The sequence below is a fragment of the Pogoniulus pusillus genome, chromosome 33, assembly GCF_015220805.1.
Source record: "Pogoniulus pusillus isolate bPogPus1 chromosome 33, bPogPus1.pri, whole genome shotgun sequence".
Classification (NCBI taxonomy): Eukaryota; Metazoa; Chordata; class Aves; order Piciformes; family Lybiidae; genus Pogoniulus; species Pogoniulus pusillus.
Window position 1 is genome coordinate 7,033,406 of NC_087296.1, and position 13,589 is coordinate 7,046,994.

General features: G+C 42.4%; 1 protein-coding gene across 1 annotated transcript in view; it reads right to left on the minus strand.

Annotated features, from left to right (window-relative positions):
- The window catches only part of FRK (fyn related Src family tyrosine kinase), a 47,334-nt gene extending 44,537 nt beyond the window's left edge, over positions 1 to 2,797 (minus strand). The window contains exon 1 of the mRNA XM_064170117.1: positions 2,379 to 2,797. Within this exon, the coding sequence (XP_064026187.1) occupies positions 2,379 to 2,797 (419 nt within the window). The remainder of the gene's footprint in view (positions 1 to 2,378) is intronic.
- Positions 2,798 to 13,589: the final 10,792 nt, after the last annotated feature.

Sequence of the window (13,589 nt, forward strand, 5' to 3'; positions counted from 1 at the left end):
TGGCTGAGTCTAGTCTTTAAGTTTTCTTAAGTGTAGGGGTGTGAGTAATACCCAAACCATCACAATGCATCTGGATAGGTGAACATAGAACTGCAAGTCTTCCAATCTTTATCATGTCCTGGGACAGAAAAGAGCTGATACAAAGTATGCAAGGATGCAATAAAATCTTCTTCTCTTTCCACAAATGTCTAGATCATGGCCATGAGCAACTGGCCAACACTAAAAGGAAGAACTAATGAAAATTAAAATGCAAAGTTGAAAGAAGTTCAAGTTTGGGCAGAGGATATGATTAAAGCATTGAATTTTAAATAAAGAAACATTAGAATGACTTCTATCATCTCATTCTTTTACTTTATGGAAAACAAAGGTTAGTTCTTTGAACCTTCATTACTGTTGCGCTTGTTTCATTTGCATAACAGAGGAGTGAAATGTGAGGGTGAGTGAAAGGGAATTCTTAGAAGGAATTGTTATAAGAAATACTTTGGCTGGATATAAGGGAAAAAAAAATCCTCACTAAGCTCCTGGAAAGGCTCCTCTAAGCAAATGGGTCTAACTTTATTTTGGCCATGTTTGAGTTGGGATGACTGCTTCAAATGTCCTTCAGAGGTCCTTCCCAACCTGAGTTAATCTACCGTTCTACATGTGTGGCCTGACAGCAGATAGTTTTGTGTACATATGAAGATCACTAAAGCCAACTGACATGGAAGGAAATGTGAGAAAAGGCAACATGTTTAGCAAAATCGTTTTGGAGGAATGACTTCATCTGAGAGCCGTAAAAGCTCTCCATTTCCTCCTGTCCAGTGTTCTAACAGTCTGTGAAAAAAAGTCTTTTGCCAAAGTTAGCCTTTATTAATAAAGGGGGAAAGGTAAGTAAAACATAACATGACATAAAATCTGTAAAAAGAGAAAAGCAGAGGTTATGTCACAATGCACTTTGGCAAAATTCACTTCATATTTGATGCTGCAGTTATAGAAAGATAAGAGGGGCCTTAAAAGCTGAAGACCTTGTTGTATAACTGAGCAAAATAACTTTCAAAGTAGTAACAGCAAGCAGAAATCTTAGATGAGTTGTAATAAAACTAGTTCTTGAAAGAGAGCAAAGGCCAAGCTGAGCTGAATTAGAACCTACCACCATTTCTCTAGTGGTTCAGAAAATGCCTTCCCTGCAGATTAATTTCTGCAGTTGGAAGAATTCTTTTGAACATGACCATTGAAAGGGTTGTGTCTCTGAATACAGAAATAGAAACAGCTGGTCAAACTCAGAAATTAAGGTCTTTATGTCAGAGTAGAACCTTACAGTTGCCCTAGGATGCCTCTAGCACAAATCCTACAGCTGATGAAAAACTGGCATAATCATATCTGAGCCTATGTTCCTAGCCCTTAGCAGTGTGGTAGGCAGGTCAGACTGGAGATGATGTTTCAGGTTCAAATGAGATGTAACTGAAAAGCTGCCACATTAACCCTCTAAAGGTAACATAAATTCTGATCTTAATAACAAATGCCACTTCTGCTGTCTTGTTCCATGCTGATAAGTCGGCCAAACATACCTCTGGAAATGCAGTCAGACCTATTTCAGCAAGCACTGCCTCTGCCTGCAGCACACATAAGTAACTGCATCCCCAGACTGATTCAGCCCTTACTCATCCTCACTAGGGAGCCACATAGCTGATTTTGTGTCATTTCTGCTCTAGTTCAGAATATCAAATAAGATCAGACATGTTTTAAAGGGGCAGGAAAACATGGCATAGATAATTAAACTCTGTGAAAGTTTAACACATTTACTTTGTACTCTATTGCTACCTTTGGCTACCCTTTTCTGTACTTACTCCAGTTAAGCTTGCCCTGAAAGTAGAGGTTTACCTTCTAAGAAGAAACAAAAAATGTAGAGAAAACCATATAAACTAATTTGTTAAGGACTCACTCATCATTTGTAAGAAGATGTAAAGGTAGCTTCTTGAAGTTGATTAATTGATAACTTTGTGGCTGGTTAGGCTGAAGGCTGTTTGGGGCAGGAGTCATCTTTTCAGTCCAGGGGAATCATTTGACAAGTGCAGTTATACAAATAAGAAATAGGGACCAGCACAGTGGCAACCTACTTGATACTCCCAGACACTTCTTAAACAAGTGATTAGGGTATATCAGAAAGAGAAAACATTTAAACCAAAACAAACTCCCCCACACTCTCTTATACCTGATTGTCTTGTGGCCACAGGGTCTTTTCCTTGCACATGCCAACTACTGCTATCACTGGTAGGACCACTGGGGGTTGAGTGTGGCAGGGCACACACACAAAGAGAAGGAAAGGCCATAACCTGCTGTCCCAGACCCATTTAGCATAAGAGGAAAGAGGCTGGGGTGTGCCTTAGGTGGTTACTCACGGCTGAGCTCTGATGCTCTGGTCAGGAGCGATGTAGTTGGCAGGGATGTAGCCCTCGAGCTTGCGGCCAGGACTGACTGACCCTGGTGGCAGGAGGAGTCTAGAGTACCACCAGCCCTCGTGGGATGCCGCCAGCACTTCAAGCTTATCCCCAGTTCGGAAGCTCAAGTCCTCCTCAGTGCGAGCCTCATAGTCAAAGAGTGCCACAAATGTGCAAGTATTTGCCAGATGCTGGCCAGGCAGTGGAGGTAAAGGTTTCTCTTTTGTCTTATTGTCTCCATTTTGGAAGTCATGACATACCACAGCGGGGTTGGCAAAAATTTGGCCGTCTTTCTCATCCTGCTCACCATCTCTCTCTGAGAATAAGCAGGGGATGAAGGGCTGCAAACAGGCACAATACTTCCGTAAAAAGTTTCCCATCCTGGTTCTTCGTGTCTTCCTCTGATCCTTCTTCTCCTCAGCTTTTCCCAGTTGTGATACCCTTAGACCATCTTCAACATTTTACCTTTTTCAGGATTTCTTCTCACTCTCCTCCTTTGTCACAAAACAAAGTGGTTCTTGGCACAGCTGGAAACCTCCCTCCGAGCCCCACTGAGAGCTCATTACAGGCAGCTCCCAGTCCAGGAGAGAAACCTGAGCATTCAAGTGCTGGAGTGCATAAGGAAGGAATTTCTCAATTCCTCTTCAGAGCAGGAAAGCAACACAACTGCTGTGCCGGGCTGAGGTCCAGGAACAACGGGGGATCGTGAAGTCTCTTCTCCCACAGCAAAACAGCGAAGTCAGAACACCCAAGCAAGGGAGGCTTCTCAGCTCTTCCTGCTTGGGATGCTGGCTTCCTTGTCTCAGATGGGGTCCTGTCATATGATCAGCACTCTGCGAAGTCTCTCTCAGTAATGATTAACCAAGCTGACCTGCCTCTTTCCTCCACAGTCTCCAACGTGGACAGGTTGAACATTCCTTTCTGTTTCCTGGTTTCAGTTTGCAGAGAGAAGCCTTTGCTCACCTGAGGCGGGCAGACACCCTCACCTGGGGCACACCTGCTGCTTCTGCTCTCATTCACCCTTAGGTGCTTTCCCTGCCCAGTGCCTGCCCTTCACACCAGTCCTCTGGCCTGTTTTTCTGTTGAGATGAGTTTGGCACTTCCTTCAGGGAAAAATAAATGTATGTGGCTTATGTTAATAGAGCAATAGGTTTTAATTCATCCCTTATTCTGTATTTTAGGGAAACAAAGTCACTACCCACCCACCCCCCCCCCCCCCAAAAAAAAAAAAAAATCATCTAAGTGGTTGGCTAATTATTAACACACATCAAAATAAAGCTTGTGTTCCAGTAAATAAAACTGCACTGCTCAGTATATTCCCATTCCTAAAGAACCTTTAACCTGGCATACGCTCTGAGCATGGGCATCCAGACATTGCTGTGGCAAAGCAGCCTGGAGAGCCAACTGCCGCATACCAGCTGTGCAGCCCAACCTTTGTGACAGCTGGAAATCACCACAGCCTGGGGGCCATGCAGGGCTTGGAGCAGGAGCAGGAATCACAGGAGATAGCCTATCTGTAGCATGTGATGGCATTTCAGGAAGAGGTAAACTCTCATAGATGGGAAATCAATCAAAACCCACACATAGACCTATAGCTTCCTGGTGATAAAACAAACTGGCTCACATCCTTTTGTCAGGAATAACTGCTGTTTGCCTAAACCATTTACACATGTCCCTCAGGTCTGTTTAGACTTGTTGACTTCTGTTGCTTTGCTAGAAAGCACATGAGAGTAAGTTTGAAACAAAAGCCACTTGTTTTCATGCCCCTGACAGTTCTTTGAAGGAGGAGGTCAGTGGCACAGGCAGAAGCCTGCTTATGAGCTGTGGGACAACTGAAAGGAGTCTCCACTGAACAGGGATGGAGAATTCACTCCTCTTTTGCAAGAAAAAAATGAAGCCTCCTTCACCTCATAAATATGCTGTTCCATATTTCAGAGACAGGGAGTGAAAATCACTGAACATCAGGCTTTGGTACTGATGATACATGATGTTTGAAGCAATTCCCCTATGCCATTCAGCGAAGAGTTGCAGTCAGAACAGTATTCTGCCGAGGAAAAAGAATATTCCAAGGCAATACCCACCAGCACTTCTGGAAAGAAATAAAATTCAGTTCAATTTGGAAATTGGAAAAGAGAGGGTTTGTTTTTTTTTTTCTTAATAATAAGCTGAGATCACAACAGAAACAACCATTTCCTTCCTGGATTGTTTTGAATTTTGTAAACAGGAAAAATCTCCATGTGGGAAAATGAGAAATTAAGATATAAAATACAAGAATCATAATTAAATAATGTATGAAATTGCTGCCCCATAGCATCAGTTTCCTTTTCAAGTCAGTAGCTATACAGCTGCGTTAATATATCCAAATTTCAATATTTGACATAATATACCTTGCTTAGAGAAACTTCTCAATGCAAATAATATTCAAAGAATACAATCTTGAAAGAAAAGTAAATGCAGGCTGCTCTGAATCTGTGCTTGGGAAATAATTTAAGTGATTAAACATTTTAAAGCTGTGTTGATTTTTTTTCTTTTTTAAGGTTAACAAATTGAAATCAAGTACAGTGATTTTTTTTTTATTACAGCTGCTCTTTCAGCTACGTTTCTTTCCACTTGCACATTAGAATGGAACACATTGCCACCACTTTGTCGCTTTCTTATGAGCCTTTTAATCAGCCCTTCCATTTTGTTTCTGCAACTTGCAATTCCTTTGAAGGAAAATAAATTCTGTGTGTAATTTTACTCCTGACAAAATTGTTTACTCCTATTGATTAATCAGTTCCCTGGTTTTGAATGTTATCTTCAACCATAAATCCCCAAGACGTGGAGTTCTATTTGATTCGGCATTTTCCAACCTTAAATCTTTTGCATTCGTAACGAGGACAGTCTGGCTATTTATTTTCATAAGGCTAATCCAGCAATCCATCTCTACTTTAGAAAGCATTAAAAGTCCATTTTCAAGTTTGTTGGTGATGAGGGTTGCTTATTTATTAGCTGAATTTGAGGCTAAAACAGGCTACGTCTGACAACAAATGAAGAGAGAAGAATAAGGCTTTGTCAGGGATTGGAAGAATAGAGACTTTCTTGATTTGTTCAAACAATCAGATTTCACTCTGCTTAAATTCTGTGTGAGTTTTGCCATTATCTGCAATGGGACCAGACCTCAGTCATTATTTTTCATTTTATTGAACATTATTCTAAATGATATACAGCACAGCCTGTTAAAAATAGTAAGTTAATTTGCTTTCTATGAAGCAGCCTGTCTGAATAAAACTGTGCTGTAGCTCTCCAAGGCATGAAAAATACTTCTAATCAAATCTATCTCTGGGTAGGAAAAAATATGGTGAGTGGATGGCAAAGGAATATCAGCAAACATGGCTTTGCCATTCTTTCAAGCAAATGAATTCCATAACTGATGATGTTAGGGATAGTTTTTTCATTTAGAAAATTTATATATTTATGAAGATTTTATGATGGGTCAAGATCATTTCTCACATTACTCTACCAAAGTCCTTATGCTATGCCATGGGTGACTTATGAACATGATTTATCATTTTTAAGTTCAGAAGTTGGAAGTGCTTCATGAGAAGCAGAAAACTCTAAGAGGGACAGATGGAAAGGAACAGTCTAATGATGTACTGTACTCTTTGTTTCACCTGTGAATGACCTGAGCATGTGGGAAAGGCAGCCTCTTACAAGGAGGTAAAAGGGACAATTTGAATACGTGGATATACCATATAAAAGAAACAACTTTTTAATTATTGAAACATTACATGTGAGAACCACAGAAACCCACTACCTATCAGTTATAAAGTAGGGAGAGGAAAGGGAGAGGGAGAGGGAGGAGAGGGAGAGGGAGAGGCAGAGGGAGAGGGGAAATCTTCCTCTGCCTGAGAAAGAATTTTCTCTGAGGCTCAACACAGCAAGACAGATAAACACAGTTTTCCTAAAGCAGAAGAGACAGCTTCTACCTTCTTCACTCACACAGAAACAGAATACAGATCTTTAAGAAGCTACATCAGCATGAATGAATCTTAAAGTATTTGACTATGTTCTCCTAGATCACTTTGTTCTTATCAAAATCCAATATTCTTTTTGGTTTGGTCTTTTAACCTTTCATCAGATCACAGGATCACAGGATATCAGGGGCTGGAAGGGATCCAAGGAGATTATCAAGTCCAATACCCATGCCAGCGCAGGACAACACTATCTAACACAGATCACAGAGGAACACATTCAGACAGGCCTTGAAAGTCTCTAGAGAAGGGGACTCCACCACCTCTGGGGAGGCTGTTCCAGTGCTCTGTGACCCTTACAGTAAAGAAGTTCCCCTTTGTGTCGAGGCAGAACCTCTTTTGCTGCAACTTACATCCATTGCTCCTTGTCCTACCCCAAGGAGCAAGTGAGTAGACCCTGTCCCCGACTCCTGACCAGCCTTCAGATACTTATAAACATTTATCAAATCCCCTCTAAGTCTTCTTTTCTCCAGACTAAACAGCCCCAGGTCCCTCAGCCTCTCCTCGTAAGCCATGCCCTCCAGACCCCTAATCATCCCTGTGGCACTCCACTGGACCCTCCCCAGCAGATCCCTATCACTCTCAAAACTGAGGAGCCCAAAACTGAAGGCAGTATTCTTGACAAGATCACTACTAGACATCCTCTAGAGGCAGAAGCAGAATAGTAAATACTAAATGTAATTTATAATCAAAATAAGCTCTTACATTTGAGATTTATAGGCATTATTATTAGTGTTTCATTATTGCAGACCCAAGGAACATCACCATCAGTGTCCAACATACTCAGCAATGAACACATCCTGAGGAAAATATTTCTTCAAGACAAGATCAAGCACCCTTAATAAAGATCATTTGCTGTTAAAAGAAGGAAAAAAAATACCTCTCTACTCATAGTGATAGAATAGAATTTGATCGTGAAAATCCTGGTGTGGTGATGATTATAACAAATTAAGTAACTTGTATGTTACTTTGAAAGCAGATTGCTGTGTAACATTTACTACAGGTTCATTATTTATGTACTCAGTCACAGTAAGACCAAAACTAGAGCAATATGCCCATTACAGAACTACAGAATATCTGGTGTTGGAAGGGACCTTTAAAGGTCATCCAGTCAGTGCTGCATTCCAGAAAAAAAGAGAGAAAAAAAAACCAACCAAAACCAACAACAACAAAAAAAAAAGCAACAAAAAAGAGTGACTAATTAATATCATCCAAATTGGGAATGTAAACTGTGCAGCCTTGAAAGCCCTCAGTCTTTAAAGAAGGATTGTAAACTATGCAACAAAAAGAGCCTGTGGGGAAATACATAGTAGTAGCCCTATAATGGACAGAACTCTTGTACACAATGATGTGGTTCTCATAACTGCTAGGAGTAGGACATGACACACAGCACACAAAAAAAACAACAAATGCCTTAGAGCAACAAAGACTTTGATTTGATGTGGAGAGGGGAGGGGGAAATTCAAAGTATTCTATAAGGATTGTTGACCATTGGAAGAAATTTTGTCAGTGGCTCTTTGGGTCTTTTTAAGTCAGACAATTGACCACTAGGGATGTTTGTAGTCAGATTGATCCTGCCCCAGGGCAAGAAGTGAACTGTCTTTAGGTCTTTCCTAGTTCTGTTATCTTCAAGTCTAGCATTCTAGTTGTGCCATTTCCCACTGGCTGTTCAGTAGCTCTGTTCGTTTGTGCAGAGTGTGCACTGAAACATGTCAGATTTGTCTTTTATGCATCATTAGCAAGTGTCAGGCTTCAAATGCAAGCCTGTAACCTACTTGAACAACTCAGAAATCCTCAGAAAGTCTGAATTACACAGATTACAATTTTACTCATGAAGAAATCAAAGCCATTAGTAATTAATCTGTCTGCCCATGAATGCAACCATGAATGAAAGGGAATTGAAGAATGCAAACTTCTGAGTCCTGCCCTGGATGTTATGCTTAAAATTGTTAAAGTAAAATAATGGTGTATTAAAAAAAACCAAACTCTTAGAACAAATAGGGCAGCATCCCATAGATCATAGAAGGTGCACAACACTCTCACCATAAAATACATGCAGGTCTACTTTGGAAGTCTAACTTCACAAAAGTCCATTATTTTCAATACAGTTTCTTTTGCCTAAATGCAGCATCCATCCAGCTCAAGAGGGAAAATCTTTCAAAGCACCTTTAGACAACTATTCAGTGTTTTAAATTATATACTCACTAAAGGTCCAGCAATCAGTCTTGGCTATTAATCACTCTGACAAAATCATTGATTTTCATTTCCTTCTTTCATGTTTCATGGGAACAGCCTGAGTTAGATTACAAGACCTGAGAAAGGTGGTAAGGAAAATAAGTAGGCTTTTGAGAGATTCTCAGCACCTAGTGGATTACTGTCTGGTTAACCTTTTAATGAACTCTTGGGATGAGTTTTGGGAATCTCATCTCTATAGCAGCATAAGTCTCATTCCTATGCTGGTAAGACAGAGAAGGTAACCAATATAGTGCTGAGATGCCAGGTGTAATCACATGTCCTATCCTGGCAGGATGCTGTAAATTGTGTGTGTGTGATTCTACTGAAACAGTTAATGTGCTCCTATTTCATGCCATCTAAAAAGGCTACTCAACAACCCAGTGAACAGTAAAACTCCTGAAATTGCTAGAATTTAATCAAATCGTAAATCCTGATCAATATTCAAGTATGTTCACTAGGCTTCTCTACCGAGTAACAAGGCACCTCTTTGACCAGCTACTAGTGAGTTTTCCTAAGGTGTGATTGTGGGGTCAGAAAAGATGCTGGCTTCATCCTCCTTAGGTCCTCTGAGTTAAGTAGGTACAGCATCCTTATACCAAAACAACCAGATTGCAATTTGAATCTGGTTGTTGATCCTAGGGAGCGGGAGGTTAGTGGTGTATTGTTAGAAACAGCCTTTTTCTATTCTTATAACAGTGTGAGGAGCCGTCTATTTTTACATACTAAATCCTTAACCTTTACCTAAATAGGCAAATGGCTGCAACCACATAGCTGGGACAAAACACAACTGACAAAGTCATCTTACACAGCCTCAGGAAAATAAAAGAGAAGTTTAGAGAAAGTAAGACAGATAAAGGTGATTGAAAGTGAAGAGGCAGGGATGCTCCATTCTATCGTAATGCTGCCCTCTTAAGGACAGAGAAAGTGAGGAGCTGAAGCAGTTGTCTTGCTCGGAGGTCTACTACTTCTCTGTGACAGCTAAGATTTATTGGAGGAATTTTAACATCATTCTCGTGCCTTTGTGTACGTCGCTGCACTCCGTTACATCCCTTTCACCCTCTGGGGCACGTTAGTACACTCCTGCCCCCGAAATCTACATGGTGATAGGAGGCCATTCGGCATGGAAAGCAGGAGGCACGCCGACGGCAACCAAAATGCCCTTTTGTGTGTCTATAAAAGCCTTTGACACATCACATCTTGCACTTCACACGTGTTGCACTAAATCTGAGGGCACCTGCTGCCCTGTCCTGCCTGCTCTGTGAGGGTCTGTGCATCCATGGGTAGCTCTCCCACCATACAGGACTGGCCAGGGAGCTGTGGGTGAAGCTCCACAGTTGGAGTTTCCTCTGGGTGGCCTTCCAAGCCCATCCAGGAGGATGATGCAGCTGCAGGAGGTGAGCCACACCACAAGCAATTATAACTCCTGTATCTCAAGTTGTGCCAGGGTAGGTATAGGCTGGATGTTAGGAAGAAGTTTTTCACAGAGAGAGTGATTTCCCATTGGAATGGGCTGCCCAGGGAGGTGGTGGAGGCACCGTCCCTGGGGGTCTTCAAGAAAAGACTGGATGAGGCACTTAGTGCCATGGTCTAGTTGACTGGCTAGGGCTGGGTGATAGGTTGGACTGGATGATCTTTGAGGTCTCTTCCAACCTGGTTGATTCTATTCTATGATCACAGCCAGTTAAAAATTGCTTTGCTATGCCAACATTTATGATTTTCCCCAACAGTTTATTATCATGTGCTTTTTATGTAATGTTAATTAATACAATAGTATTAATACAATGCATCAGTTAACCATGGAGAAACCTCAAACAGCTGTTTGAACCTCAGAGCCCAAGAGGTCAGCCTCAGTAATTTGGACTTCTGTCAGCAGCTCATGGTTACATCAAACTGGAAAGAGAGTTGAAAAACTAATCTAGAAGGATGCTGTGAACACATTAAGGAAGTGCAGATGTTACAAAGGATTTTGTTTACAGTTACTTTCTTCCTGAGAAAGGCCCTAAAATTCATTGTCACTGCCTTTAAAAGATTCATCTGAAAGGCAGAAGATGAGAGACAAAGCAACACTTTTAAGACAAACAAAAGAGAAATAAAACTGGGGGGGATGTATGCTGAAAGAAAACTTCTGAGACTTTCCTGTTACTGGGTTTGTGCTGTGAATAGTGAAGATGAAGGCAATATTCTCTCATTTGTCTTCTTTTTCCAGAACTGAAAATCAATTCTCTTCATCAGCATTTTCTATATGTCTTGTGGTCATACTTCTAATTTAATCTTCAGTTTCAGCAGGCCTGAAATTTAACTTGCTGAATCACTCCATTGGCATTATTCATCACACAAAGAGATTTAAGATTAAATATGATTAGTACTTTTGTGTTGTATTCTAGCTTGTCATCACAGCAAATATCATTTGCACAGCATTCACAAGATCTGGCTGTTCGAGACTGCACTCAATTGATAGTGAATACACTGACCAGAGGGCTAGACTAAATGATCTTCGTGGGTCTCTTCCACTCAAAACCATCCTGTGGTTTTGTCAATGAATATATGATTCTTTATATCTGTGCAGATGTTTCAGTACTCCTGTGTGTTGGTTCTGTTGTGAATCTTTGTACTACAGGCACAGCAAGAGAAGTTATAAATTTAAAATGCCACAATTTAAACACAAGCTGCATGACTGTGAGGAAGCTGAGGGTGTTCAACCCAGAGAAGGCTTTTGGGAGACCTCACAGCAGCCTTCTAGTATTTGAAGGGAGCCTACAGCATAGCTGGACATGGATAGGGACTTTTTACAAAGGCATGTAGTGGTAATGGCTTCAAACTGGAAGAAGCTAGATTTACATTAGGAAGAAATTCTTCACCAGGTGGATGGTAAGGCACTGGGACAAGTTACCCAAAGAAGTGGAGGCTTCAACCCTGGAAGTGTTCAAAGCTAAGTTAGATACGGCCTCAAGCAACTTGATCTAGTGGGAGTTGTCCCTGTCTATGTCAGCAGGCCTGGATCTTTAAGGTCACTTCCAACCTAAACCATCCTGTGACTCCATGACATATAGTGTATGCTCTATGAGATGTACATGGTGTGCACACATACACAACAGCACGAGAAAGTATATAAATGTCTGTGGGAGACAGTGAGAGCCTGTGAAAGAAGCTGCTATGCAACGATCTAAGGTAAAATTATGCAGTGCACTTCTTTCTTGCTCTGAACCTTAAGTGCTCATCCTTCCCTACCACTAGCATTGGTGAATTTTATTCTTAATTTCCATGTATTTTCCTGTCTAGCCCATTTTCTAATCTGATGCTGAACTCCTCTCTAGAATTTTTAAACATATGTGATAGGTTATGTTATTTAAATTTCTCTCATCTGTATCTACCTGAGCATAGCAAACTGAATTTTAATACTCAAGCACATTGTATCTCATCCAGCTATTTGAGTGTATCTCCAAGAGCAGTTCACTCTGGAATACCAAATCATTGTTGAGCCATCCTGCAAAAAAAAAACCCAAACAAATCATCATTTCACATAATCAAAAGATAATCATTTTCATATGATCAGAACCGCTCTGCTGTGTGCTGCTGCTGTGGTTATGCACCCCAGTGCTCCCACCTGCAAAGCTCAACGCTTACAGCTGCATGCAAAGAGAGGCACATGAAATGTTTCACAGCAATTGCTCCCAAAGAAAATGCTTTCTGTATTGTTTTATTTCTAGCCATATAAAAATGTTTAAAATATATATATTTGGAGAGTAATTGAACTAGACTTTCTAACCTTTTCTGAATGTTGAGATATTGGAATGTGCGCAGAGAAGGGCAACGAAGCCGGTGAGGGGCCTGGAGCACAGCCCTGTGAGGAGAGGCTGAGGGAGCTGGGGGTGTGCAGCCTGCAGCAGAGGAGGCTCAGGGCAGAGCTCATTGCTGTCTGCAACTACCTGCAGGGAGGCTGTAGCCAGGTGGTGGTTGCTCTCTTCTGCCAGGCACCCAGCAACAGAACAAGGGGACACAGTCTCAAGTTGTGCCAGGGGAGGTCTAGGCTGGATGTTAGGAGGAAGTTGTTGCCAGGGAGAGTAATTGGCACTGGAATGGGCTGCCCAGGGAGGTGGTGGAGTCGCTGTCCCTGGAGGTGTTGAAGAAAAGCCTGGATGAGGCACTTAGTGCCATGGTGTGTTTGATTGGGTAGGGCTGGGTGCTAGGCTGGCCTGGATGATCTTGGAGGTTTCTTCCAACCTGCTTGATTCTATGATTCTATGGTCTGCAAAGAAAAGAATTGCAGAGAGGAGTGAGGACCTGCAAACAAGGCTGCGAAGCCCAGCTATGTAATCACCCTGAACCTGGCTTTAAGCAGACATGACACCCAAGTTCAACCACAGAGAACAGAATTAAGTCGATGCAACTCTCATCAGTTCATTCTTCAAACACAACAGCTCCTTTCAGACAATACTTTTTCCCTCATCGTGCCACAGGGATGACACTTGCCAGGCAGGTCTCTATCACAGTACCCATCGGATTGTTGTCTCGGGGCGGGCAGACTCTGGTGTTCTTGCGTTTATTCCTTGTTGGCTGTTTTTAGGGGTTTTTCATTACCAAAGCTACCGAGGGGAAGGCATTGCACGTCTGGCTGGCTGCCCCGCAGGGCCGCGCTCCGGTCCGCAGCACACAAAGCCTCGGCGGGAAACGCAGCTTTCAAATTGGAGCGCTCGAACACGCCCCCGGCCAGCGGCCCGGCGCTCGCCTTCCCGAGCCCCGGCTTCCCTGCCCAGGGCTCTACGGCCGAGTTAACCCCGCAAGCTCTGCTCGGCGTGGGCTGCCTACTGTTCTCTTCCCGCGCTCCCGACCCAGACCGGTGGGCAGCCCCGAATCCCGCGCAGGTGAGGGCGGCCCCACCGGGGCGGGACGAAGGCGGGGGGGGAGCTCCAAACGCCCCGCCCGG